Below are 26,496 nucleotides of genomic sequence, written 5' to 3'. Positions count from 1 at the left end.
CGCTGTCGTACACGTCAATCCAGAGCATCCCAAACATGCTCAATGGGTGACATATCTGGTGCGTATGCAGGTCATGGAAGAATTTGGACATTTTCAGCTTCCAGGAATTGTATGCTGATCTTTGAATGGTACAACAATGGGCCTCAGGATCTCATCACGGTATCTCTGTGCATTCAAATTGCCATCGATAAAATGCAATTGTGTTCGTTGTCTGTAGCTTATAGCTGCCCACATCATAACCCCACCTCCACTATGGGGCACTCTGTTCACAAAGTTGACATCAGCAAACCGCTTGCCCACACAATGCCATTCACAGTTGAAACCGGGATTCATCCTGTCTGCAGGTCAATACCCTGGTGTGGACCACAATGATGAGCCCCCCTCCCCTCAATTTATCCTCAATTTATGAGACGGTTTCTGACAGTTTGTGCAGAAATGTTTCGGTTGTGCAAACCCACAGTTTCATCAGCTATCTGGCTGACTGGTCTCAGATGATCCCACAGGTGAAGAAGCCAGATGTGGAGGTCCTGGGCTGGCGTGGTTACACGTGGTCTGCGGTTGTGAGGCCAGTTGGAAGTACTGCCAAATTCTCTAAAACGACATTGGTAGAGAAATGAACATGAAATTCTCTAGTAACCTCTCTGATGGACATTCCTGTAGTCAGCATGCCAATTGCACGCTCCCTCAAAACTTGAGACATCTGTGGCATTGTGTTGTTTGACAAAACTTGTATTGTCCCCAGCACAAAGTGCACCTGTGTAATGATCAGGCTATTTATTCGGCTTCTTGATAGGCCACACATGGATTATCTTGGCAAAGGAGAAATGCTCCCTCACATGGGTGTTAAACAAATTTGTGCTCAACATTTTTCGGGAAATAACTTTTTGTGTGTATGGAACATTTCTGGGATGTGTTATTTCAGCTCATGAAATAACGGACCTACACTTTACAGGTTGCGTTTATATTTTGTTCAGTATACTTCACACAAAGTCTCCATAAATGAAAAAGCACACGTATTATTGACACATGCAACCCGAATGCAGTTAATGAACCCTCCAGGAAACCTCTCTATAGCCTATTAAATAACGCTTGCCTCTTTGAGCTGTCAGTGTGACTCTTCAGACAGTCACAAATTTGATAGGCCTATGCACAATTCATTAGATAGGCATCTCTGTCACAGACATAAAGTCTGTTAACAATTCAGAGAAGCATTAGGGAAAATTCGATCTTCTCCTGTCCGGGAGCCTTGATTATTTTCATATCTAGTTCCAATCCCACTGAAACCCAAAATCCTGACTCCTGTCTGGCGAGAAAATGACTCACTTTTTTCTGTAATCCATAGGTTGCGGTATCAACGCACATCTCTCGCCTATGCATGTCAAACTACAGCTATAACATGTCCCCTGCTTCTCTGTGCTGTCTCGTACTTGCTGTCCGTATGAAATCAAATCAAATCAAATGTATTTATATAGCCCTTCGTACATCAGCTACGTACAAACCCCAAACAGCAAGCATTTATGCGTATGAGAGCTTTGGTAGAGAATGTGTGATCAACAAGCGGTATGAGAGTAGAGATGGATATTTTTAAAACAGACTTGGTCCCCTGTAAGATACCTTGATATTTCAACCATTTCCTCTTTTGATCTCCGCGTTTTTCATGAGCTGATCTGCTATCTGTAAAAATCATCAACTCAATTTTGCCAAATATAGGAAATATTCTGTCGTTCGTTGAAGAGGTTATCTAGCAATCTTAGCAACTTTGGTCATTCGACTTTTGTTTGACTGCCGTTACAAAGTTTGTGAAAGTGTAAGATTCGACAACGCTATACTCTGATTCCGGTGCTGCTGAAATGCACTGAATTAATTGAGAAACATGAGAACGCTCAGAATGTATGTACAGCCTGTTTTGCAATTCACAACAATGTCACTGGCGACCAAAGATATTTTAAGTTTAATTCCCGGTATTGAAACTTGGTCGATTTTCTGGAAAATATGAATCCCTAATAGTGAGTGAATGGCCGCTCTACTAGTTTCTACACAAGATTTTATGGAGTCGCTGGTTATGTAAATACTCACTGCAATGCAGAGGAGGCTGGTGGGAGGCGCTATAGGAGGATGGGCTGGAATGGAATAAATGGTTACGTAAATACACTGGAAACAACGTTGGACGCCGTTTTCCATATATTCCATTCCAGCCATCACAATGACTGTAGCTCCTCCCCACCAGCCTCCTCTGATGCAATGTAATAAACACTGCTATGGAAATGAATGGAAATAAGTGGCTACAGTTGGATGATTGTGTCTGTTTTATGTTGGGATTATATATGATAGAACAGGAAGTGATATACAGGAAATGATATCACACTATTGTGTTTGGTGATTGGCTCAGAGAGGATTAAAGCGTCAACGATCCAATGTCCAGACAGGCCACCGGCACTTATTCCTTCCTGCTGTTTTTATATTGCCTAAATTACATCAGGTAGTCTTTGACGTTATCACAGGATAATGAAACCTGAGTGTAGATAGATTCCTGGCTTGGCAAAATGTGCCGTAAGAATTGGCCAGTTCCCTTTGTATTAAAGCCACTCAGATTGAAATTGCTGTAGAAATGGGTGCAACACAGACGGTAATCTGTGGTCAACCTCTGTCTGCTCTCGTCTATCTGATCAAGAGGCCGGGCGGTCACAAGTGGTGACACCTCACCTGCCTCACCCTGTATGTATACACAGTCATGCTAAACCATGCTAGATAGCCTCCACTTTAAATTGGGGGGGCTCTTGATACATATACTAAAATAGCTGCATGTGACAGGTACAACATATCAATCCCCCCCGTGTCTCTTCATGTAGACTTCTTAGGCCATAATCAACACACAACTTCAAACTCAGTTGAATTATAAGAAATAGAGGGGATAATAATTGTGTATTTGGATGGGGGGGTGGGGGGGCGGATAGATGTATGTTCTTTGCCCCCTGTTCAATAATTCATCAAATCGGCCCAGCGGGGGAACAGACATAGATTTATGGCGTGTGATTGTGCAATGTCTGAATTTATCAGGGCCACGGAGGGAAAATTGACCACAACTACAAAAGGCTATTTCTGCTTTTATTTGATCAGCACGAGAACTCATCAAGGCTAGGGAGGGAGGAAAGGAGGGAGTGGATGGAGGAGGGATGAGGGGGTGGAGGGAGGAGAGGAGGAATGGAGGGAAGACAGGAGGGAGAGGGGTCTGCAGTTTCATTAAGGGCTGATGGGGGCCCCCTGGTGCATCCCATCTTCATTTTCTAATCCTCCTTCTCTCCTCTCTCGGCCCCGGACCCGGCCCAGCGACACATTCCTCATTCTGCCCCAGTCACCCGATTAATATGAAACTGTTACAAGAAAATGAGAGTTTATTGATTTGTTTTAAGGCACAAGTCTGTCTGAGGCCCAGCTAGTGTTATTCAGATTCACAGAGGGCCCATAGATAAGTGATTCCAATAAGGAGACACAGAGCAATGTGGTGGAACAGAGAAGATAGGTGGAGGGAGAGAGAAAGAGAGACCATTGACTCGGGGAGAACATTTGATCTCTCTTACAGAGGACTAATAGCCTTTAGTGTTTCAATACTTTTTGGTCTGTTTTGTTTCTGAGGTGATTTAATTTGGCGATAGAAAGAGAGAGAGAGAGAGATAAAGAGAGAGAGAGAGAGACTAGGAGGGATATGGATAGTGGACAATCACAATGGTAATGTTCCTAAGGGAGGGGAGGATAAAAGTCAAATGTAAGATTGCCAGCTAGCCCCCAATGACACTTCCTCTTCATGGGAAAGCATTGGGATGTGACCAGGGGGGGGGCGGATAGAGAAAGAGAGAGAGAAGAGAGATGCATGCCTCTGCTGCAGCTCTCCACACCACAGATCCTTCCTTGGGGCAGCAGGTAGCCTAGGGGTTAGAGCGTTGGACTTGTAACCGAAAGGTTGCAAAATCGAATCCCCGAGCTGACAAGGAAAAATCTGAACAAGACAGTTAACCCACTGTTCCTAGACCATCATTGAAAATAATAATTTGTTCTTTAACTGACTTACCTAGTTAAATAAAGGTAAAATCAAATAATCAAATAAAATGTTTTTCTCCCAACATAGCCAGTGATCTGTAACCCTTATGAGGGGGACGGAGGCTCTGGCAGAGGTTACCTACCCAACCTATAATGGGAAATGTGGCATGTTATATGTACTGTACGGTATGTTGGACTCCTACACCCCCACACTGTAGCTCCACTGACCACAAGACCCATTAACTGGCCAGCAGCTTTTCTCCCTGCGGAAGAGTCCTGTAGGAATATCCTGCTTGATTCCTCTGTCTCAATATTGAATGGTGCAGTACTTCCACAGACATTTGCAATGACGTTGAGATCTAATTGGGTAGCGAGACAGACAGACGTTCATGATAGAATGTCTATGATGACAGAGACTTAAGCAGCGATACGGATCATCTTGGTGTTACAGGGAATGTCATTCAACAGGATCCACTTAGATTTATAGTGGTGCCGTTATACTGTCATGAGGGTGTGTGTATTTTCTTATAGCATTAATAAAAGATCTGTCCCAAATGGCACCCTATTCACTATGGGCCCTGGTCAAAAGTAGTGCTCTATAAAGGAAACAGGGTGCCGCTTGGGGCAAAGATGAGTTCTGTCCGCATTGGATGTTCCTGAATTGTACCACGTCAAAAAAAAGAACAAAATATATATATATAGAGAGAAAGAAATGTAGTGATTGATAAAATATTTGGATTTGACTGCTCTGCTCTGTAGTGTCAAGTGCTATCTTTGTTCTGTGGATTAGGCGGCTAGCTTGCCGAGTTTGCCATTTGTGCGCTCCTTTGTGAGTTGTCTTCTGGTCTTTGCTGTCACAAGTTCTGAAGGTTGAAGAGAAAAGCGGTGTCAGAAAGCTGATTGGTAGCGCAGAATTTCTAAGACAATCTGAATCTTATATTCAGCTACTTTGCCACACTGGATTAGGATGATCTAAGAGGGCTTTGAGAGCCCGATACAAATCAGGCCAGGGAGAAAAAAAGCACAGGGGGAAATTTTTACCCTTTTTGTCCTTCGAAGTTAATTGTTAAAGTTATTTCCCCCCCCCCCCCCCCCCTCTCTCTCTCTCTCTCCCTCTCTCTCTCTCTCTCTCTCTCTCTCTCTCTCTCTCTCTCTCTGTTGTAAGAGCTGCTCTCTAGATACAAAAATGGAGTCGTTTTGTTCAGGCATGTATTCTTCTTTATAGATCTGTGGTAGAATAGACATACACAGGTACACACATGTACGCCGTAATATGTCTTGTCATCTCAAGTGTTAGTGTTTCTATCACTTGATTTTAAAGGGAAAAAAATGTAAAGACTATTAGTACTGTATGATGTTCTGTGCATAATATTATACACATTTTCCCCCTTATTCTTCTCCACTTTCCTCTTCTAGAGGGCTAAAATGAATGTCCGTTCTACTCAGTGAGTGTTACAGTGTTGGCCTGCACAGTGACTTTGCTTAGAATTCTCCGGTCAACCGATGAATACAGCACATTTCAGTTTAAATTATTGTTGATCAACCATCAAGAAAGTGTATTGCATTTGCAATTTGTTGTTAATGCAAGGAAATAGTGTGAACTTTATCCTTTTAAAATCTGTCTGCGATATCTAATGTTCCAATAGTGATACAAGAGCATTAATCGAATATTTGTCAAAATGTCTAGAGTTAATTACTTGATTGAGTGAGTGATTGATTATTTGCTTTAGTGGGCATGGTACATTGTATGTGTAATGTTTAAGTCTGAAGATCTGTCTAGCACTGTAATTTATTATCAGTGATAATATATCAGGTCCGATTCAGTAGTATAGTATCCAGTCCTCTCCTCTCCAAGCATTCCATTTCTTGAAGTAGGCTTTAGTTGGGAGAGGAAGATTAAGGCCTCCTGGAGAAGTGGCACAATGCGGTATTAGAGGCTGAAGAGAGAGAGAGAGAGAGAGAGGGAGAGGGGGAGAGAGGACCGGAGGAAAGAAATAGAGAGAGGGAGAGGGAGAGAGAGTGAGAGAGAAAGGGGGGAGAGGACAGGAGGAAAGAAATAGAGAAATAGAGAGAGAGGGAGGGAGAGAGAGAGAGAGAGAGAAAGGGGGGAGAGGACAGGAGGAAAGAAATAGAGAAATAGAGAGAGAGAGAGAGAGGGGAACAGAGAGAGAGGAACAGAGGAAGAGAAAGAGACAGAGAGAGGAACAGAGAAAGAGAAGGAGACAGAGAGAGAGGAACAGAGAAAGAGAAGGAGACAGAGAGAGAGAAAGGGGGGAGAGGACAGGAGGAAAGAAATAGAGAGAGAGAGAGAGAGAGAGAGAAAGAGAGAGAGAGAGAGAGAGAGAGAGAGAGAGAGAGAGAGAGAGAGAGAGAGAGAGAGAGAGAGAGGAACAGAGAAAGAGAAGGAGACAGAGAGAGACTGACTGCTTCTCCAATAAAACTGGAGCTTGGCTGTCACTGGCCTGTTGAAGGTTACTGTAATCTGGCCACTATAACAATACTTGGACTGGAGAAAGTCCTCTACAGTTAATGATGCAACTGTGATGTGTATTGCGTTGGCAAAAAGCAAACAGGGGGAGATTGAAGATAGTTTAACCCACATACATTTGGCAAGATATGGAACTTTTAAAAATGATTATTAAAATAAATAAAAAAATTAAAGACAGGGACAGTGCACATTAATCAACATCAATATTACTGTGGGTTGGTGTTCAACTCAATACTAGGATGGTGTTCTTAATATTTTGTCCACTCAGTGTATATGTATATATAGGAAGGTAAGGTCTTATAAACCTAAACAGTGTTAACCACCTTCTTCACCTGTTTTATGAAGGTCAAGTCCAAAATTATGCAGAGATACTTGAAGTTAGACTTTCAATTTCTCCTCATTGACAAGAACAGCTAATTGGGAAGGGTCAGTGATTTTCTTAGAAGTACATACAAACAGTCTTGTCAATATTTAAACCTAGGCAGCCATTTAGAGATGTGGACTATAGTTTCAGTTAACTTGTTAACATCTTGTCTGTTTTTTGAGTTTACATACAGTACTGTATCGTCTGCATACATCTGCATGTCAACTTGTGGGCAAGAAAGTGGGAGAGCATTTATATAGATGGTAAACAGAGTGGGGCCTAATATTGACCCTTGTGGGACCCCAATGTTATAGTAAAGAGAGTCATGGAAAAAGAGAGAGGGAGAGAGAGCATCATCTGAGTGTATACAGTTATGTGCTGTATGTCTGTTTGATTTGTGAAATTAGAAGACCTTGTCGTTGAGCTGCCAAATATTACTTCGCTGCCCTGAGCTTGGCAATGTCCACGTCATCTATCATTTTCTTACGATGGACTATGTTGGCATGGAAACTTTCCAAAAACCTTTTTAGTTTTTCAATTTTTTTGGTTTCTGAAAGCATTTGGGTTATTAGACAAATGAAGTATAAGGCCTTCTTTTGCCTTGTCGACTTGCTTTTCATTCCTGGCGCTGGTGCTTTTATCATAAGCACTAGATAGTCATTAATTTATAGAATCAACGGCGGGAACATCTTTTGTGATCTTATATTAAATTTCCCCCCGAATCCACCCCTTGGCAAAAATTACTCACATCGTTAAAAAATATTTAATTAGGCTGTAGTTTATACAGGCTCACGGGGGAGTGGTGATTTGCATGCAGTAGGTCGCCCTGCGTACTGTGTGAGGGAGATTGGATGTGAGAGGGGTTCTGCGGGTCACAGGCTCAGCCAAGGACTACCATTTGCCAAGGTCAGGCAGGTAGCCGGGTGCTTCCCCTGGGTCCCGTCCAGCACACAGAAAAGACAGCTCCAATTGCCCTTAATTACTGGCTTCCTTTAAGCCACTGGCTGTCTGTTTTTGTTTTAGAATACTCTCAGCTTCTGATGCCGACGATGCTGTAGTCATATCTGTGTTCCCCTTCCATTTGTTTTTGAACCAGGAGATACCCAGAGATATTCGCTAGGGCCCTGTTATTAGATATTCTACGTGAGCGTGTGGTGTGATACCACTCTGGCAGAGAAAACACACACGCGCACAAACCGAAGATGGGTGCTGCTTTTGGTCTCTATCCAACATGACGCCAGGTTTATTTTCAACTGTAACACTTAAGAGCACAGGTCTCTTATTCTTCTGTCATTGGAGAGTTTTGAGGGTTTATTATCAAGGCTGGTGCGCCCTCCCTCTTTTTTGGACAGCTGTTCCTAGAATAAGTCAGAAATTACAGTGCCTTCAGAAAGTATTCACACCCCTTTACTTTTTACACATTTTGTTGTGTTAGAAAGTAGGATTAAAACAGATTTACTTGTCTTTTTTCTGTCACCGATCAAAATACTCTAATGTCAAAATGGAAGAAAAATGTGAACATTTGTAACAACAACAAAAAACATGAAAAAAACACACTAATATATCTTGATTAGATAAGTATTCTACCCCCTGAGTCTATACATGTTAGAATCACCTTTGGCAGTGATTACAGCTGTGTGTCTTTCTGAGCCCATGTTGGATAGTGCAACATTTGCCCATTATTCTTTTCAAATGTATTTAAGCTCTGTCAAGTTGGTTGTTGATTGCTCCTAGATAACCATTTTCAGGTCTTGCCATAGATGTTCAATTAGATTTAAGTCAAAACTGTAACTCGGCCACTCAGGAACATTCACTGTCGTCTTGTTAAGAAACTCATGTAGATTTGGCCTTGTGTTTTAGGTTATTGTCCTGCTGAAAGGTGAATTCATCTCCCAGTGTCTGGTGGAAAGCAGACTGAACCAGGTTTTCCTCTAGGATTTAGCTTGTGCATAGTTACATTCCATTTATTTTTTATCCTGAAAAACTCCACAGTCCTTAACGATTGCTAGCAAACCCATAACATGATGCAGCCACCACTATGCTTGAAAATATGGAGAGTGGTACACCATAATGTGTTGTATTGGATTTGCCCCGAACAAACATAACGTTAATTGTTTTGGCACATTTTTTGCGCTCTTACTTTAGTGCCTTGGATGCATGTTTTGGAATATTTGTTATCTGTATAGCATTCCATCTTTTCACTCTGTCAATTAATTTAGTATTGTGGATAACTACAATGTTGTTGATCCATCCTAAGTTTTTTCCATAAACAGCCATTAAAGTCGGTAACTGTTTTATAGTCACTATTGGCCTAGTTTCTTTCCTCTCTGGTAACTGAGTTAGGAAGCACGCCTGTATTTTTGTAGAGACTGGGTTTATTGATACACCATAAAAAGTGTAATTAATAACTTTGCCTTGCTCAAAGTAATATTCATTGTCTGCTTTTATTTATTAATTTGTATCTACTAATAGGTGCCCTTCTTTGCGAGTTATTGGACAGCCTCCCTGGTCTTTGTAGTTGAATCTGTGGTTGAAATTCACTGCTCGACTAAGGGACCTTACAGATAATTTAATGTATGGGGTACAGAGATGAGCTAGTCATTCAAAAATCATGTTAAACACTATTATTGCACACAGAGTGAGTCCATGCAACTTATTGTGACTTAACCAAATTAACCACATGTTTACTTCTGATCTTATTTAGGCTTGCCATAACAAAGGGGTGGAATAGTTATTGACTCAAGACAGCATGCCAATTGCACACTCCCTCAAAACTTGAGACATCTGTGGCATTGTGTTGTTTGACAAAACTGCACATTTTAGAGTGGCCCTTTATTGTCCTCAGCACAAGGTGCACCTGTGTACTGGTCATGCTTCTTGATATGCCACACCTGTCAGGTGAATGTTTTTTTTTTGGCAAAGGAGAAATGCTCACTAACAGGGATGTAAACAAATGTGAGAGAAATACGTTTTTTTATGCATATGGAACATTTCTGGGATATTTTTTTTCAGCTCATGAAACATGGGAGCAGCACTTTACATGTTGCGTTTATATTTTTGTTTAGTTTAGTTAGCTCCGGCACTAGCTATTCAAACCCAACAAGAACAGCAGGAAACTGTCTTTTTTTTCTACTTTTCTTCTTCTTTTTAAACTGCTGAGCTTTATGCCAAGTGTTATCAATGAGGGCAATGTAATATGAATCATTAATACAAGAGTAATTATACTCTATCAAACGTGTAATATTCCATTTAGCTAATGTTAAATGCGGTAATTAATTCTGAACCCTAGAGCCAACATCAATTTATTGGATTAGTACTTCACAAAGTCACACCGATATTTTAGACATGTGTGGAGGGAATTTTTAGTCATCTGTAATGTTTCTTTCCTCGTGGGATTGTCCTCTACAGCGCGTTCATATTTCATAATTTAATATGCATGTTTGAAGACTTGTTATTTATTTATTCATGATTTTACATACAGTTTACAGTTTTATTTGTAATTTTACATATGATAATTTTTCCTCATCTGAGTGTTGACTTAAATGGCTTTTAGTTTTTTCTAAATAAAGTGTCTGTAATGGAAAAAGGTTCCTTGTGCAGTCACAAGTTATCTCTCTGCCCCTCCTCAAGTCTTTTTGACAACACACAGTCTACCTGTCTCTGGGGGTTTCTAAAACATATACACACAGACATTTCATCATTTCAAGTCTGGCTCTTGATCATGCATGTGTTTCCCTGCTAAGGCCAGATCTGCTCTGATGGCGTCTGATGGCAGGCGTGATTATTACAAACAGGTTAAGCAGAGCAGAGCGGAGGTGAGGCACACACACACAAACACACAGACACTGCACTTGGTTGATGCCAGGGAGTAATTGTGTCATAATGAAGGGGTTGTCTCCTGGCAGAGGGGTCCCAGTGCTTTTGAACGGGGAGCGATGACAAACCCCTCAGGGTACAAAGGGGTGGTTGGGGAGATGGGGGTGAGAGAGAGCGAGAGAGAGAGGGGGAGAGAGAGAGAGAGAGAGAGAGAGAGAGAGAGAGAGGAGGCAGGCTGTCCATCATGTGATGATATTTGACAGTGGTGATTATTGCTTTGATGGAGCAGAACACTTAATAAAGGAAGATGACATTTCTGAAGCCCTACCTAATTAAGGGGCTTCCTTTTAAAACAAAGAAGTATGCCATTACGTCCTTTTTATATTTGGTGGCGGTTGAATCAGATATTTTCATCATTAATATGAAACTCCACTAGGAAACTCATTAAGTGGTGTCCTTTTTACTTTTGAAAAGCATACAGTCCTCTTTTTCCTTTTTTATGTTTGGTTGAATCAGGTGTTTTATATGAATATCTTCTTTCCTTCCTTCCCGGTCTGTCAGGTGTAATAGGCGTAGAGGGAGGTTCATGGGGGGGAGATATTACTGCGTGACCTTCTACAGAATAAGCATGTTGCTAAGGGCGCCTGGCCCAGCCGTGCACCGGCCCTGACGATAGCTACCACACCAGCCTCATTTACAATGCAAACGCAGCCGCTGTAATCCAAGTGTCCTTTCTGCAATCACAGAGTATAATCTGCTGCCTCTCTTGTAATAGACAACACTGGCCACTTTACTGCCCACGACGCCACACAATGAATATTTGAGCCTATATTATTTCTCCCCCGGCTATGCATTGTTCTCATCTGGGCATCAGCAAAGATTAAGGCAGATGAGTGCATTGTTGAGCCACTTGTGTGGAAAAGGAGGCTCATTCTAATGCAGTTAAAATAGTCATTGGTCGTGTTCATGAATTATAATGGGCAACAAAAGGTTTGTCTGCCGCCAAAGCCTGTGAAAGAGAGATAGCTTTTGGTCTGATTCATCTCCATTCTGAAATAGATTTTAAAGCACTTTGTGTAATGCATTCACCAGCCAGTCAGCACTGGGCTGGCACATTCACGCCGACCGCACGGGCTACTGTCATCTCTTATTATTGTATCTTAATCCAATTATAAATGGGATCTCTCATCCTTAGTCCAGTAATCCATGCTAGAGTGTTGCTCTTTAGGTTAAACACTGATGTAAAATGGTCTCTCTTTTCTAAGGGGGATGTGATTATGTCACTCCTTTGTCTGAGGGGAGATCCAGCCATTCGTAATCTGTAGGAGTTCCTAACCCCAGCCCAGCCACACGGCATGGCCCCCTCAGCCCTCTAGCCCCCTCCATCTCTATCCCCAGCCCAGCCACACGGCCTGGCCCCCTCAGCCCTCTAGCCCCCTCCATCTCTATCCCCAGCCACCTCAGCATCCACCTCTCCAGCCCTCTGAGAGAATCTCATTCCCCCTTGTTCTAGTAGATAGATAGAAGCCAAAGGCTGTGTCCCAAATGGCACACTTTTCCATGTATAGTGCACTACTTTTAACCAGAGCCCTATGGACCCTGGTCAAAACGTGGTGCACTGTAAAGGGAATAGGGTGCCGTTTGGCATGTAGAGGGAGACTCTGAGAAGACTTATTTGTAATGTATCGTCTTCTTCTTTCTGTTGCTTCCTTTTACTTTATCTAAAGATATATGCATTGTGTCATGATATCTCTAACAGAACTCTTGTCTGTCTTTATCTAAATATATATGCATTGTGTCATGATATCTCTAACAGAACTCTTGTCTGTCTTTATCTAAAGATATGTGCATTGTGTCATGATATCTTTAACAGAACTCTGTCTGTCTTTATCTAAAGATATGTGCATTGTGTCATGATATCTCTAACAGAACTCTGTCTGTCTTTATCTAAAGATATATGCATTGTGTCATATGTGTGTAACAGTGATAACACCAAGTAAAACTGAAATGATATCTTAAAACACAAATGATAAATATCCATTAACAAACTTCTTATAGCTTATTAGACACATTTCCAATTCCTGAACACATACTACTTAAATAAAAAACAGCCATTTCTTAACAGAATCTTGTCTATCTTTATCTAAAGATATACAGTGCATTCAGAAAGTATTCAGACCCCTTGACCTTTTCCACATTTTGTTACGTTCCTCATCAAACTACACACAATACCCCATAATGGCAAAGCGAAAACAGGTTTTTGCAAATTTATAAAATAAAATACAAAACAGAAATACCTTATTTACATAAGTATTCATAATTGACTCAAAATTGAGCTCAGGTGCATCCTGTTTCCATTGATCATCCTTGAGATGTTTCTTCAACTTGATTGGAGTCCACCTGTGGTAAATTCAATTGATTGGACATGATTTGGAAAGACACACACCAGTCTATATAAGGTCCCACAGTTGAAAGTGCATGTCAGAGCAAAAACCAAGCCATGAGGTCGAAGGAATTGTCTGTAGAGCTCCGAGACAGGATTGTGTCATGGCACAGATCTGGGGAAGGGTACCAAAACATGTCTGCAGCATTGAAGGTCAACATGTCTGCCTCCATCATTCTTAAATGGAAGAAGTTTGGAACCACCAACACTCTTCGTAGAGCTGGCTGCCCGGCCAAACTAAGCAATGGGGGAGAAGGGCCTTGGTCACTGAGGTGACCAAGAACCCGATGGTCACCCTGACAGAGCTCCTTCCATCTCTGCAGCACTCCACCAATCAGCCCTTTATGGTAGAGTTGCCAGACGGAAGCCACTCCTCAGTAAAAGGCACATGACAGCCCGCTTGGAGTTTGCCAAGACGAACACAAAGGACTCTGACTATGAGAAACAATATTCTCTGGTCTGATGGAACCAAGATTGAACTCTTTGGCCTGAATGCCAAGCGTCACATCTAGAGGAAACCAGGCACCATCCCTACGGTGAAGCATGGTGGTGGCAGCATGGGGGGGTATAACTCAGTATTAAGAAGTTGTTCCTAATGTTTGTTATACACAGTGTAAAATGTAAAAATGAAGCATGGTGGTGGCAGCATCATGCTCTGGGGATGTTTTTCCCGGCAGGTTCTAGGAGACTAGACAGGATTGAGTGACAGATGAACGGAGCAAAGTACAGAGAGATCCTTGATGAAAACCTGCTCCAGAGGAGCAGAATGTCCTTGAGTGGCCCAGCCAGAGCCCAGACTTGAACCCGATCGAACATCTCTGGAGAGACCTGAAAATAGCTGTGCAGCGACGCTCCCCAACTAACCTGACAGAGCTTGAGAGGATCTACAGACAAGAATAGGAGAAACTCCCCAAAAACAGGCGTGCCAAGCTTGTAGCGTCATACCCAAGAAGACTCAAGGCTGTAATCGCTGCCAAAGGTGCTTCAACAATGTACTGAGTAAAGGGTCTGAGTACTTATATAAATGTAATATTTTAGTGTTTTTAAAACCTGTTTTCGCTTTGTCATTATGGGGTATTGTGTGTAGATTGATGAGGGAAAAAACAATTTAATTAATTTAGAATAAGGCTGTAACGTAACAAAAGTGAAAAAAAAGTCAAGTTGTCTGAATACTTCCCGAAGGCACCGGATACATTGTGTCAGGATATCTTTAACAGAACTATGTCTGTTTGCTGTGTACTGTCCTGCCTGGAAGTTCTTAGATACCCATGTGGACCAAAACGTGTTGGAGAGACTCAGGGGTTTGTTGTTTTCATGACAGAAATGATTCAGAAGCTATTAAGCTATTACTATTAAATAGTCATGGCTTAGTGATACCATTTGATTAAACAATGGTATGGGTGGTTTTACCTTTGTGATGAAAAATGAGAAGACGTGATGACCAAAGTGTGCATGGGCATTGTTTTCCTGGCATACCGTCCAGTTGACCTCTACGAAATTATTAACGTCATGCTTTTCATTTCAAAGTTGGGACACTATCAAGTTTGACAACAGAGACCTCATTTGGTTTCATTCGTTTAGCGTGTCCTCTTGGACAAGGACATCACTAAAACAAAGAAATAATAATGATAACATTGTTGGGTAATAGGTTTGTTTATCTTTGTTTTTCGTATCTACCTTCATGCATTTGCTAAACTTGCCTCCCGCTTGATGTAAAAGCAGCCTATTCGACAGACAGAGGATGTTCATCCCATAAGAATGAGTAGATATAAGAATGAGTAGAATTTGAATGCCCATGGTTAGAGGTTCTATATCTGTTCCACTCATTCTAATTCTATGGTTCATCATGCCATTTGATTCTAGTGAAACTATAGGCTATGTTCAACCACTTTCATCAGCCTGCTATATTTTATGGTTTTAATATGTTTAATTGATTTTAAGTCGTGTTCTTGGCTAGACAGTAAGACACGTCAAATACCTTGTAAATCGTAAACACATACAGCTACAACAGGAAGTTCACTTCACGGTATTGGTGTATCATTTCACTTCTTAATCATTGTTTCTGCTTGGGATGATAATTTATGAAGGACTAAATTGCTTAAAGGGATTTGACATTAAAGGGATTATTCCCATGTAATCCTCTGGTCCCAGTAGGTCCAACCTGATCAGTGAGCGCTGCATGGCCAAACACCACCAGCGCACTTTAGGAAATACCAACACACACACACACACACACACACACACACACACACACACACACACACACACAAACACACTGAAGGAAATACCAACGCCATGCAATTGGATATTCAAGAAGGGGGTTCGTATTAGAGGCAGAGACATATTAACAGCCTGCTGGTTTTCCTTGTCATCCCCAATTAACGATGGCAAATCCTGTTTTCATCCTAGTAAATGAGAGTGTTTAAAGGTTAGGGGATTTCATTTATTTCATTTTATAACTAAAGCAGCTTGTAATTTTCTATGGGTGTTAAGTTTGAATTTTGGGAGGGGGGTTAGAATTAGGAATGGGAATTGTGTTGTTACAGGATCCTGTATACCTCTGGAGACACACACACACACACACACACACACACACACACACACACACACACACACACACACACACACACACACACACACAGGTTCAGCCTATTAGGAGAGTAAAGGCTGTTGTAAAAACAAGACAACATACTCTGGACTGTTAGTATCTGTGTGTAGGTATGTGTGTGTGTGTGGGATGTTGCTGCATAAATACTAATAGTCCCTGTTCATGTCTTCCTCCCTGCAGGTGGAGCTGACAGGCAGCAGTGTGTTTGACTACGTCCACCCTGGCGACCACGTTGAGATGGCAGAGCAGCTGGGCATGAAGCTGCCTCCAGGCCGAGGCCTCCTCTCTCAGGGCACTGCCACAGAGGACGGCGCCAGCTCTGCCTCCTCCTCCTCACACGCAGAGACCCCCGAGCCAGGTGGGCTTTACAGGGCACCCGCCGCGGGCAAAGGGGGAGGAGAGGGAGGCAGATGGATGGGAGATGGTGTGGGGAGTGGGAGAGGGGAACAGTTGGGGATGGGTGGGAGATGGTGGGGGGGTGGGAGAGGGAAAGAGTTGGGGATGGGTGGGAGATGGTGGGGGGTGGGAGAGGGAAAGAGTTGGGGATGGGTGGGAGATGGTGGGGGGGTGGGTTTGGGGAAGAGTTGGGGATGGATAGGAGACAGGGGAATGGGGTGGGAGATGGTGGGGGGAGTGGGAGAGTTGGGGATGGATAGGATACAGGGGGATGGGGTGGGAGATGGTGGGGGGAGTGGGAGAGTTGGGGATGGATAGGAGACAGGGGGAAGGGGTGGGAGATGAGGGAGACAGTGTAGAGGGGGATGGGGTGGCTTTTAATGAAAAAACTGATTGGTGTTAACATTAGAACGAAATGTGCCATCTTCAACATGGTTTCAAAAGGGAGAGCTTTTGGCATTTTTATGCTGTTTTGTAATTGCTTTACTTTGGTTATTTGAAAAGCTATTATGAGTTTGGGTGTTTGGCTGGCATACCTGATTTTGTTATTGTTTTTACAATAGAGTACAGACAGTTTAGACCATGTCAGTACTGAGTTGCTGCATTTTATCCTTATAGTGTCAAGTAAGAACAACAGTAGATTCATTTGGCTGTTGACTCACACTCAGACCAGTCTGTGGGGGGTTTCTGTAATGAAGGATGTGTGTGTGACATGATACGTCTGATGCGTGTCTCCAGCAATGCCCCAGATCCTCACAGGGACAGTGGAGAGAGAGACTGTGAAGCCCAGCCGTACTGTAACACAAGCTTACCCACCCTGCCTCCTTCCCCAATTTAATTAGAGAAGGAATTGTATAGAAGGAATGAAAAGAGGTGACATTCCTCATTGGGATTCTTTTCAGGCCTGTTATAGGCTTTGCCTTCCAAATGTTCCCATTTTCATTGTGTTGTACTGATGATAATTTAAGTATTAGGGGAAAATCCATTTATAAATTAAACAAAATGACTTGATATCCATCAGTCCCTTAGTTCATCAAGCTGTTCAAACAGGAGGAAGATTGGCTGGTCGGCCCGGGTCTTCGGAGAGACTCAGTAATTAGATCTGCGAAGGATTTATTCTTTGCTGATTGGGGCTTTAAATTAATTGAAGTTCCACATTTGTGGTTTTGTCCTTTTCGTGCCTTTTTTTTCCCCGGCAGGAGATATTTCACACTGGCAGAGCAGCGGAAGAAGAGAGGAGAGGGAGAGACTGTGTAGGAGTGCTTTCCAATGTTCATTTCTTTGGCGAGGAGAGAGAGAGAGAGAAAAATAAAGAGGGTATCTAATGAGCGTTAGGGCTCCTGACATTGAGATTTATTTATGTACACAGGGACTCATTATGGATGGGCTGTAGGAACAGAAAAAGGGCACCCAACACTTTCCCACCTCTACCACTTCCTGTCCTTTTCTCCTCTCTCTCTCTCTCTCTCCCTCTCTCTCTCTCTCTCTCTCTCTCTCTCTCTCTCTCTCTCTCTCTCTCTCTATTTGTGTACACAGGGACTCATTATGGATGGGCTGTAAGAACAGAAAAAGGGCACCCAACACTTTCCCACCTCTACCACTTCCTGTCCTTTTCTCCTTTTTCTCCCTCGCTCTCTGTCTCTTTCTCTTTCTTTCTCTCTCTCTCTCTCCTCTCTCTCTCTCTGGCAGCCAAGTGAAAGAGAAAGAGGGCAGTGTTTAAGGGAATGCCAGGTTTTTCCATCCCCTTGTCACCTCCCACTTTACCCGTAAACACACACACACAGACAGCGACCCCCCCACCCACACACACACACACACACACACACAACTCCACCACAGAGCGCCTGTTGTACATCCTCTCTCAGCTCCACCAACAGGGATGTCACATCTTCTTCCCCAGCCATACCTGCAGGATATAATAGTGTTATCAACAGTCTATTTTGCATACATGCAGCAGACTGGGATTCCTCCCCCTTCTCCTCTCAAGGGTGTGTCAGCTTGGTAATAAAGCTGTGAGTGGGGTGTGTGTACGTGTCTGAGCAGACAGTCTTTTTCTTGGAAATAGTAATCCTGGGTGTTTGTCAACAAGGTTTCTTTGTTAAGTATGAGAGTGGAGCAGGATGCACTAGCGATGTGATTATTTACATTTGAAAGTTAAGTGCCCTGCTCAAGGGCACATCGACAGATATTATTTTAACCTAGTCGGCTCTGGGTTTCTAACAAGCGATCTCTCGGTTTTTCTTCTATTTGTATTATATGAAGATATAGATCATTTTGGGGGGGGGGGTGTCATTTTCTAAAGATTGCAGGAAAGGAATAGAGGTCATTGAATATTTCACCCAATCAAGACGACAATATGGGTTAATAAATATACAACAGTTTTGCCTTTTACGATGCCAGTATAAAATCGTTTTCAATAGTTGTAGTGTTGCTACATACAAATGCACATGAAGTATTTTGGCCCAATCAAAGCAAAGCTTTGTTTGTTAATACACTGAGATTCCGGAGAGGCACAAATGGCAACTTCTTTTTCAATATATTTCTATCCATCAGTCTTCCTCAGGTCACACTCGGGAGTAATTTATTGATTGGTATTCATTTGAACTCCCAGTAATGTTCCCCCACAACAATCCTATATAGCATGTCTCTCCATATGAATGTTTGGGAACATTTACGCCACTGTCTAAGGAGGAGACGTAATTAAGTTTCACTTTTGGCCAGTGGAGCTCTCGCATTAAAAACAGCATTTTCTATTCTATTTTCTATTCTTACCACAGGGAGCGGTGTCCAGTCAAGGTAGTGCAGTTCAGTCTGACATCATTCAAATGAGTTCAGCAATATTCTGTTCATTTTGGTGTAAAAATAAAACTAATTGACATAAATAGTTCATTATGTGTCACAACAGTCTTAATTGTCCAAGGCATTGACTTATGTAAGGATCATAAGTCCTTGATTATTGTTGCTAATTATGCTATTAGTACACTGAATGTGAATAATTCGGTGTAATTGTACACATTTATCATAATTAGGAAGTTGCCAAAGTTATTGTCATCTACATTTTACATCATGTAAAGGACAATTATCATTAGTTTCTCAAAAGATAGAGCGGCTGTGGAGCTCTGGGCAGTCGTGCTGGATGGGCTGGGGCGTATGTGTTGGACAGTGTTTTGTGTATACTGTATGTGTTAGGCAGTGTGTGTGTGTGCGTGGACCTGGTGAACTCCTATCCCAGTAGGTTAGACCTTTGATTTGTGTGGAACCTCCTCTAGCCTTTAACAGGTGTCTGCTGCGTGTCACATTTGAAATGCAAATAAAGCTCTTTGCCAAAAGCCCCAGAATCTACCCTTGACAAGCCAGAGCAACCCCCTCTCACACACACACACACACACACATGGTGTCAGGGTCTGAGTCGAGGGCAGGGTTCTCCACCTTGGTATGTGTAGAAAAATATCTGTCAGAAAACTCCATAGACATGCACTGATTGTGCAAATTCAAATTCACACTTTTCTTATGGATTTGCAAATGTGCTTCAATTAATTAAATAAAACCACTTTAACAAAGAAAGACTAAGTACGGTGCAATTATTATATTACAAAATTATTATACTAAAGCAAGAATTAGCCATTTTAAAAACGGGCGTGCTCTCCTACTTTAATTGGATTTTTCAGAGTACATAATGAGCAATCAGAGACTATTATTAGTAGACTTTTCTAATGACTTTTTTAACTAAGACTAGAGGAGGTGGATGTTCTGTTTACAATAGGGCATGAAAAAAGGTAATGGAAGAGTTGACTGACGACATAAGATCTCACTGCTCCTATGTGAAATACATCTCATCCTGCACGTGAATATCTCTCATAGATAAAGATTTTAATATCATGTAGGTTGAAATCAAACTTCTGAAGTGATATGTATAATTGAGAATATTATTTGACTACAGAGATCTGCTCTGCGTGTGTGTGTGTGTGTGTGTGTGTGTGTGTGTGTGTGTGTGTGTGTGTGTGTGTGTGTGTGTGTGTGTGTGTGTGTGTGTGTGTGTGTGTGTGTGTGTGTGTTTGAATTAGCCCCAGCTATTGTCCTGGGAAATAGGAGAGGAAGGAAACAATGACCTCCACCTGTTCTTGTGAATTAATGTTAGCCAGGAGAGGATGGGAGAGGAGGGTAGAGGAGAGGAGAGGAGGGTAGAGGAGCGGAGCGGGGAGGAGGGTAGAGGAGAGGGGAGGGGGGTAGAGGAGAGGAGAGGAGCTGAGAGGAGGGTAGAGGAGAGGAGGGGAGAGGAGAGGAGGGTAGAGGAGCGGAGAGGAGGGTAGAGGAGCTGAGAGGAGGGTAGAGGAGAGGAGGGTAGAGGAGCGGAGAGGAGGGTAGAGGAGTGGAGCGGAGAGGAGGGTAGAGGAGAGGAGGGTAGAGGAGAGGAGGGTAGAGGAGCGGAGCGGAGGGTAGAGGAGAGGAGGGTAGAGGAGCTGAGAGAAGGGTAGAGGAGAGGAGGGTAGAGGAGCTTAGAGGAGAGGAGGGTAGAGGAGCGGAGAGGAGGGTAGAGGAGAGGAGGGTAGAGGAGCGGAGCGGAGCGGAGGGTAGAGGAGAGGAGGGTAGAGGAGAGGAGAGGAGAGGACGGGACAGGAGCTAGCGTCTTCTCTGGTCCTGCTGGAGGAAGGGTGGGGGTGTAGGAGGGTGGTTGAGTTAGGCCAGGCTCTCCTGCTGGCTGATAGACCTACTGGAGGAAGGGTGGGGGTGTAGGAGGGTGGTTGAGTTAGGCCAGGCTCTCCTCCTGGCTGATAGACCTGCTGGAGCTGTTTATAAAGAGAGCAGACACACGCGCGCGCGCACACACACACACACACACACACACACACACACACACACACACACTCTCTCTCACTGTCGCTCCTGGCCACAGTCAGCCAGAGAGGAAGTCTTCAGAGAGGTCCAGGGGCTGATAAGCAGCCAGGTTGGCTGTGTTGGAGTCGTGTATAGAGGCTGGTTGGATAGGGTGGCAGGTTGGCTGTGTTGGGGTCATGTGTGCTCAGATGTGATACTCTTACACAGGGGCAGCTGTCACAGATTTGTATCTACCATACCACCGTCCTGCCTCATTTATAGTCTGCTGGTGAAATTGCTCTCTTTTAGATGTCTTGTAGCCCAGAGTCCATATTGTTCTTTGGTGGTGTGGGCAGCAAGGCAATACCATGCAGTCATATTGTACAGGCTATATGTGGAGTGTACATTTCACAGATGTGTATGTTCACAATTGTTGTGAAGGGTTTAACATGGCATGTTGTGACGGTGAATACTGTAACTGGTGGTTGGTGACAGTGGATCCCGTCCCAGTTCATTCCAGCCCTGTCTAGCAACATCAACCAGCTTCGGTTTATTCTCCCTCACGTCTCCCTCTGATTAGGAATGCAAATCCAAGTGTTTTGTTCATCTGTCTCTGTCAATACGAGGATATATTCAATTAAATAAACATCAGTCTTTGTTGTGATGCCCCCCTTCTCTTTCTTTTATCTATAGAAACAGTCAGTCGACAAAGCGGACAGAGCTTATGTTGCTTAGAATGGAAATGCCAATGGAAATAAGGAAATGTGTTGCGTCTTGTGTACTCACCAGGAAATATGATATTTGCTGTCCAATATTTATTATTTGAAACATGCCTGTGACAAAGATTTCTGGATTTAGCGTTTGATTTTCATGTCGGTTATTTTCAATAAGGAGATAGGAAGTGGGATTTATGCTAGTTTCCTGTGACTGTGAGATGTGGTCTCCATCCCAAATGGTCCCCTATTGCCTACATGGGCCCTGGTCAAAAGCAGTGCACTAAATAGGGAATAGGGCTCCATTTGGGACACAGTAGTGGACTGTGCTGTGGCATTGAGTTCAGAGCAAGTCTTTTTCTTTATTATTATAAAGAAAGTCCCTTAGGGGATCCCACTTCCTGCCGTGGTAATTCCAACAAACTTAAGGTCAAGAGAGCAGGATAATTCGTATTGAAATATATTGTTTTATTTATGAAATAAACACAGTAGCAATTTCCAGAATTAAGTCAGAGGGAATTGCAAACAACCTACAAACAATATCTCGCTATTGTCTTTACTACTGTAAGTGTGACTGAGATTGCATGTGGTATTGAAAGTAGTTGGTTTTCCTATATATATATATATAAATATAGCTACCTATATGAATTGAGATTAGTGGTTGTTTAAACAAAGCTTGTACTGTGTGATTTCTGTGAAGGATTTACCTGTCTTGGTGTCCTAATTCAACTCTCATAAAGCTCCTAACAGGGTAAAAGTCGTAATATAGTCCCTTGATTTTCTGCTGCAGGGGGGAAAAACCATAAGTTACCTTAGAATGATGAAAGTATCAGTCCATCAGATAGATTCTCTGTCAAAGCATCAGTGTGGGTGTTGATGAACTAGGCATCGTAAATAAAGGCCTACCTGGCTCCTCGATCGCTAAGACAAATGTTTTTTAATCATCTGATGTGTTCATTTATCCCAGGGCTCTAACTTTAGCCTTAAATTAAGCCTCTTGCTAAAGCATAACTTGATTTAAAATTTTTAATAAATCAAAATACCCATCAATCATGGCTAGCCTTCGTGTGGCAGCGAGTCTTTGATAAAATGATTCACTGCTTGCTGTATTTTTCCTTACAAAGCACTGAGTATATTGTATTTTCTGTTATGCTCATAGCTGTAGTTTTAACCCAGACTTTATTCATAGACCCCACTTTTAGATATGAAACTAGTGTGTATTGATGAATTATGAGTGTTGTTCTTGCTTGTGTTATTTATCAAATGAACCCCCTTCAACAAGGCCATTGTCCCTGCTGTGCCTCTTACACTTTTTATATAAATTCTGTCACTTACAGTTGGCTGTGACTGCGCTCAGTTATACATATTTGTTCTTAATGCAGATCAATGTCAGACAAGGAAAGCGTTCGAACAGCATTCGTCTGAAAGCTGACGTCTCAACCGCTCTGTAGTGTAATTATTCAGGTTGCAGGTGCAGCCAATTATGTAGTATTATCTAGAGTCCGTCTGTGTACAACGCACACCGCTGACAGCTAGTTGACTGTACATGAAGACAATGGCTTCTGCTGTAACCCCTTAAAAAGCCCTTCCCACATTACTAAACAGACTTTATCAATGCTTTTGAAAAGCCTGTGCATTTCCATCATCACTCCTCCTAGTACCCCGAGCTGCTCCCAGGCGCTATCAAGCCGCTCGGGCTCGGCGCCTACATACGCAAAACAATCCCTAAAGAGGAACAAAGAAACTAATGACAGCTTAGCCGGCCTAAAAGATTGAAAATTCTGTCACGTTGAAAGTACAAGATCACTGGAAGAGGAAGGCATCAGAGCTTTGAAAGACAGAGGCAGGATCAAGCAGTCTCCAGACTATTAGAAGCCAGTTTTATTTAAGCTTATTTGGCTGATAAGGTTGTCAGAAAAGGCTTTTTTTATCAGCCTAGTGTAGTAGGGAGGCATTACCACACTGCTCTGTTCCCATGCAGTGTAGAGAGAGTGCTGCAGTGCTTTGTGGGAAAGGCTTTTGATAAAGCTGCCACATGTTCTCACACAGGAGGAAAAGCCACTTTGGAGTTCAGCTCTCTGATGTCAAGCGGTCGAGAATAATAATACAAGGTTGAGAATGGGGACCCTCTTGTTTATATATTGTATTTTTGTCTTCATATGTAGACAGAGCTTTATTGTGTAATCTGAACAGTCTGCATTGGTTAATGTATTGTCAATGGATCGCTCTGTATAAGAGAAATACGTGGTCAGAGAAATAGTAACCTGGCAAGACAGAGGGGTTTTTAGACGTTCCCTCCGGGAAGAGAAAGGGAATACAAAATAGTAGCCATTGCAGTCCCTCTGTTTTAAAACAACAAAAAAAAAGCAATTGAGTTCTTTTTCCAGTTTGTGGAAATGAAAAACCATGTCCATTTGAATATCGCAGAGGGTGGAATATCAAACACCAAGCGTGTTGACAGAAAACGCAAACAAATAACAGTCATATTGTCCGACTCCGCCAACGACTCCTCGCTCACAAATTAACGGCCTTCTAGAATTGTACACTGGGAGTGTTAACTTATCAGACATGAAATATTGGGATGTCTGAATGACTCTGTCTAACTGGGTAGGAATGCGTTGGTATTCTGTTGAGCTCTTATAGGCAAGATGGGTCACTGTGTTTCTCAGGCATTTATTCATAGAAAAGGAACTGCTGCTGCAATCTGACTTTCCTCCCTTTTAAATACATCTTTTAGATCATTCGCAGGAGTAAATAATGGCCTTATTTGCAGCTTTGTGCGCTATTTAGACTGCCCTCTCTCAGAGCTGAATTGCTTTTTGTTGGGCCTAAATTTCATATATATATACTTTTGTTTAACTAGGTGCTTATAAGAGCCGGTAGTAGATAACAACAAACAGCAAACGGGTCTACTCCCAATAAACTGGGAAATTATCGCTTCTGCTCTTCCTCGTGACACAATTTGTCAAACCTGCTGATAGGAAACAAATTCTATTCATAAGGTTCCCCTCCTCCCGTCAGCATCGGTGTGATTCGGTAGCAATTCAATTATAGTTTTGTGAGATAGTGAGCCCAGAGAGAGAATCCAGGCTGACAAGAAATATGACAGGACAGTTACAGAGTGTTTATGCAATTAAACTTTCACTGACAATACCTGGCGAATGATGAATGCCTGGGCTGAGGTGTGTGTGCACAAGTAATGTCCCACAAGGATGGCACATTTTTCATTATTTTACAGCTGCTCTGATCTTCCAGGGCTGGCCGGGAGCTGTTGCAGGGAGGGAGAAGAAGTGAGAGTTTGGAGGAGAGAGAAGGAGAGGGGGGTTAAAAGAGTGGATGACAGAGAGAATGAGATAGGGGTTAAGAAAGAGAGTGGGGAGAGGGAGAGAGAGTGGGGAAAGGGAGAGGGCTTAGTAGAGAGAGGGTGTGGAGGGGTGTGTAAGGGGGATGGAGTGTGGGGAAGGGAAAAGCTTGTTCTATTGTTGAGAGGACAGAGGCAACGAGTGACCCTCTTCAAACAGAGATGGGGTTTCTAAACGTGTCAATGACATGTTAAAAGAGTACTAGCTATTTCTTCCATAAAAATGACTGTGTTGTGAGCACTGAAACTATAACACTTTAGGTTAAAATGACTTTACATGTAGTTTATGTTTAGCAATTACGTTTAGTATGGGTATTTTGTATTTGATTTCTTCACACTCATACAGTGTATAAAATCTGCACCTGAAGGCTCAAACCCAGAGTAAAGTGTCAAGGGAGCCACAGCAGTTTGGTATAATCAGAAGATTATCTTGTGTGGTGCAAAAAATGTATTCCGTGTTAACATACAATCCAATTCTCAGGCAGTTTGCATTTCATTTGTTATCAGACAGTTGGCAAATTCAAATCCTATTTTAATAGGGTAGAAATGATTTCAAAGCTACTCTTTATCTAATGGAATCTGAATATTTTCCGTCAAAGAGACTGACAGTATCTACATGGGATGTCAATATTCATAATTGCATGAAGGTGTGGAGAGTCTGTTCCTATAGGACTCCTGTGTTGATGTACTGTGTCTTAAATAAAATATAGGGCCAGGTTTGTGTGCCAACTTGCTAGCGCTCAACACCCCTTACATCTCAAATGGCACCCTATAGGCCCTGGTCAAAAGTAGTGTACTATATAAGGAATAGGTTGCCATTTGGAATGCAGGCCCCTACTGTCCTCCCCTTCATCCTGTCTTTGTCTTCTACCTTAATCGTGGTCGTCTTCAAAGGCCCGTTAAAAGTAGGGAGCGAAGGCATGGAGCAAAGAGTGTCGAACACAAACACACATTGCTAATACACATCTGTCTGTTCTGTGAGAAGAAAAATCCCATTTAACGAAAGAAAGCCGACGATCTCGCTAGCCTTACCTGCATAGTGAAGTATAAAGAAGCGAGATCTACAATAATGTCACGGTAAAACGCGGACTAAACGACAGTTGCGAAAACGTAACGAGACAAGGGATCTTTTGGGAGTAGACAACTGTTAGAATGATGTTGTGTGATAGCTTCTCTGTTTATATTCTAGTTAACAAGGTCGTTGTGACCTTGGAAATACATGTCTTTGTCTACTTTGCCACTGGCTTCATTTGCTAGTTATCAGCCATACAGACATAGCCCGGTAAATGTTATTAGTGTGTTAGTCAATGGCTGGCATTCCACTGAGGGTTTCACCGACACCCGTTCGTTTGTCCACAGATCAGAATTTAGGAGAGGTGTTCTTTTTAATTAATCATTTGTCCTTCAAACAGTCAAGTTTCTCTCCTTCGTTATACGTTGGTTCTCCACAGATAATT

At 42.5% G+C, this 26,496-nt stretch overlaps 1 protein-coding gene across 5 annotated transcripts in view; it reads left to right on the top strand.

The window, feature by feature from the left end:
* The window catches only part of LOC110497688 (neuronal PAS domain-containing protein 3), a 390,976-nt gene that overhangs the window by 321,990 nt on the left and 42,490 nt on the right, over positions 1–26,496 (top strand). For all 5 annotated transcript variants that reach the window (XM_036954672.1, XM_036954671.1, XM_036954670.1 and 2 more), the window contains one exon: positions 15,935–16,112. In XM_036954672.1, coding sequence (XP_036810567.1) covers positions 15,935–16,112 — 178 coding nt within the window. The remainder of the gene's footprint in view (positions 1–15,934; positions 16,113–26,496) is intronic.

This window comes from Oncorhynchus mykiss, chromosome 19 (genome assembly GCF_013265735.2).
Source record: "Oncorhynchus mykiss isolate Arlee chromosome 19, USDA_OmykA_1.1, whole genome shotgun sequence".
NCBI lineage: Eukaryota > Metazoa > Chordata > Actinopteri > Salmoniformes > Salmonidae > Oncorhynchus > Oncorhynchus mykiss.
This window is presented reverse-complemented; position numbering and strand designations above follow the sequence as displayed.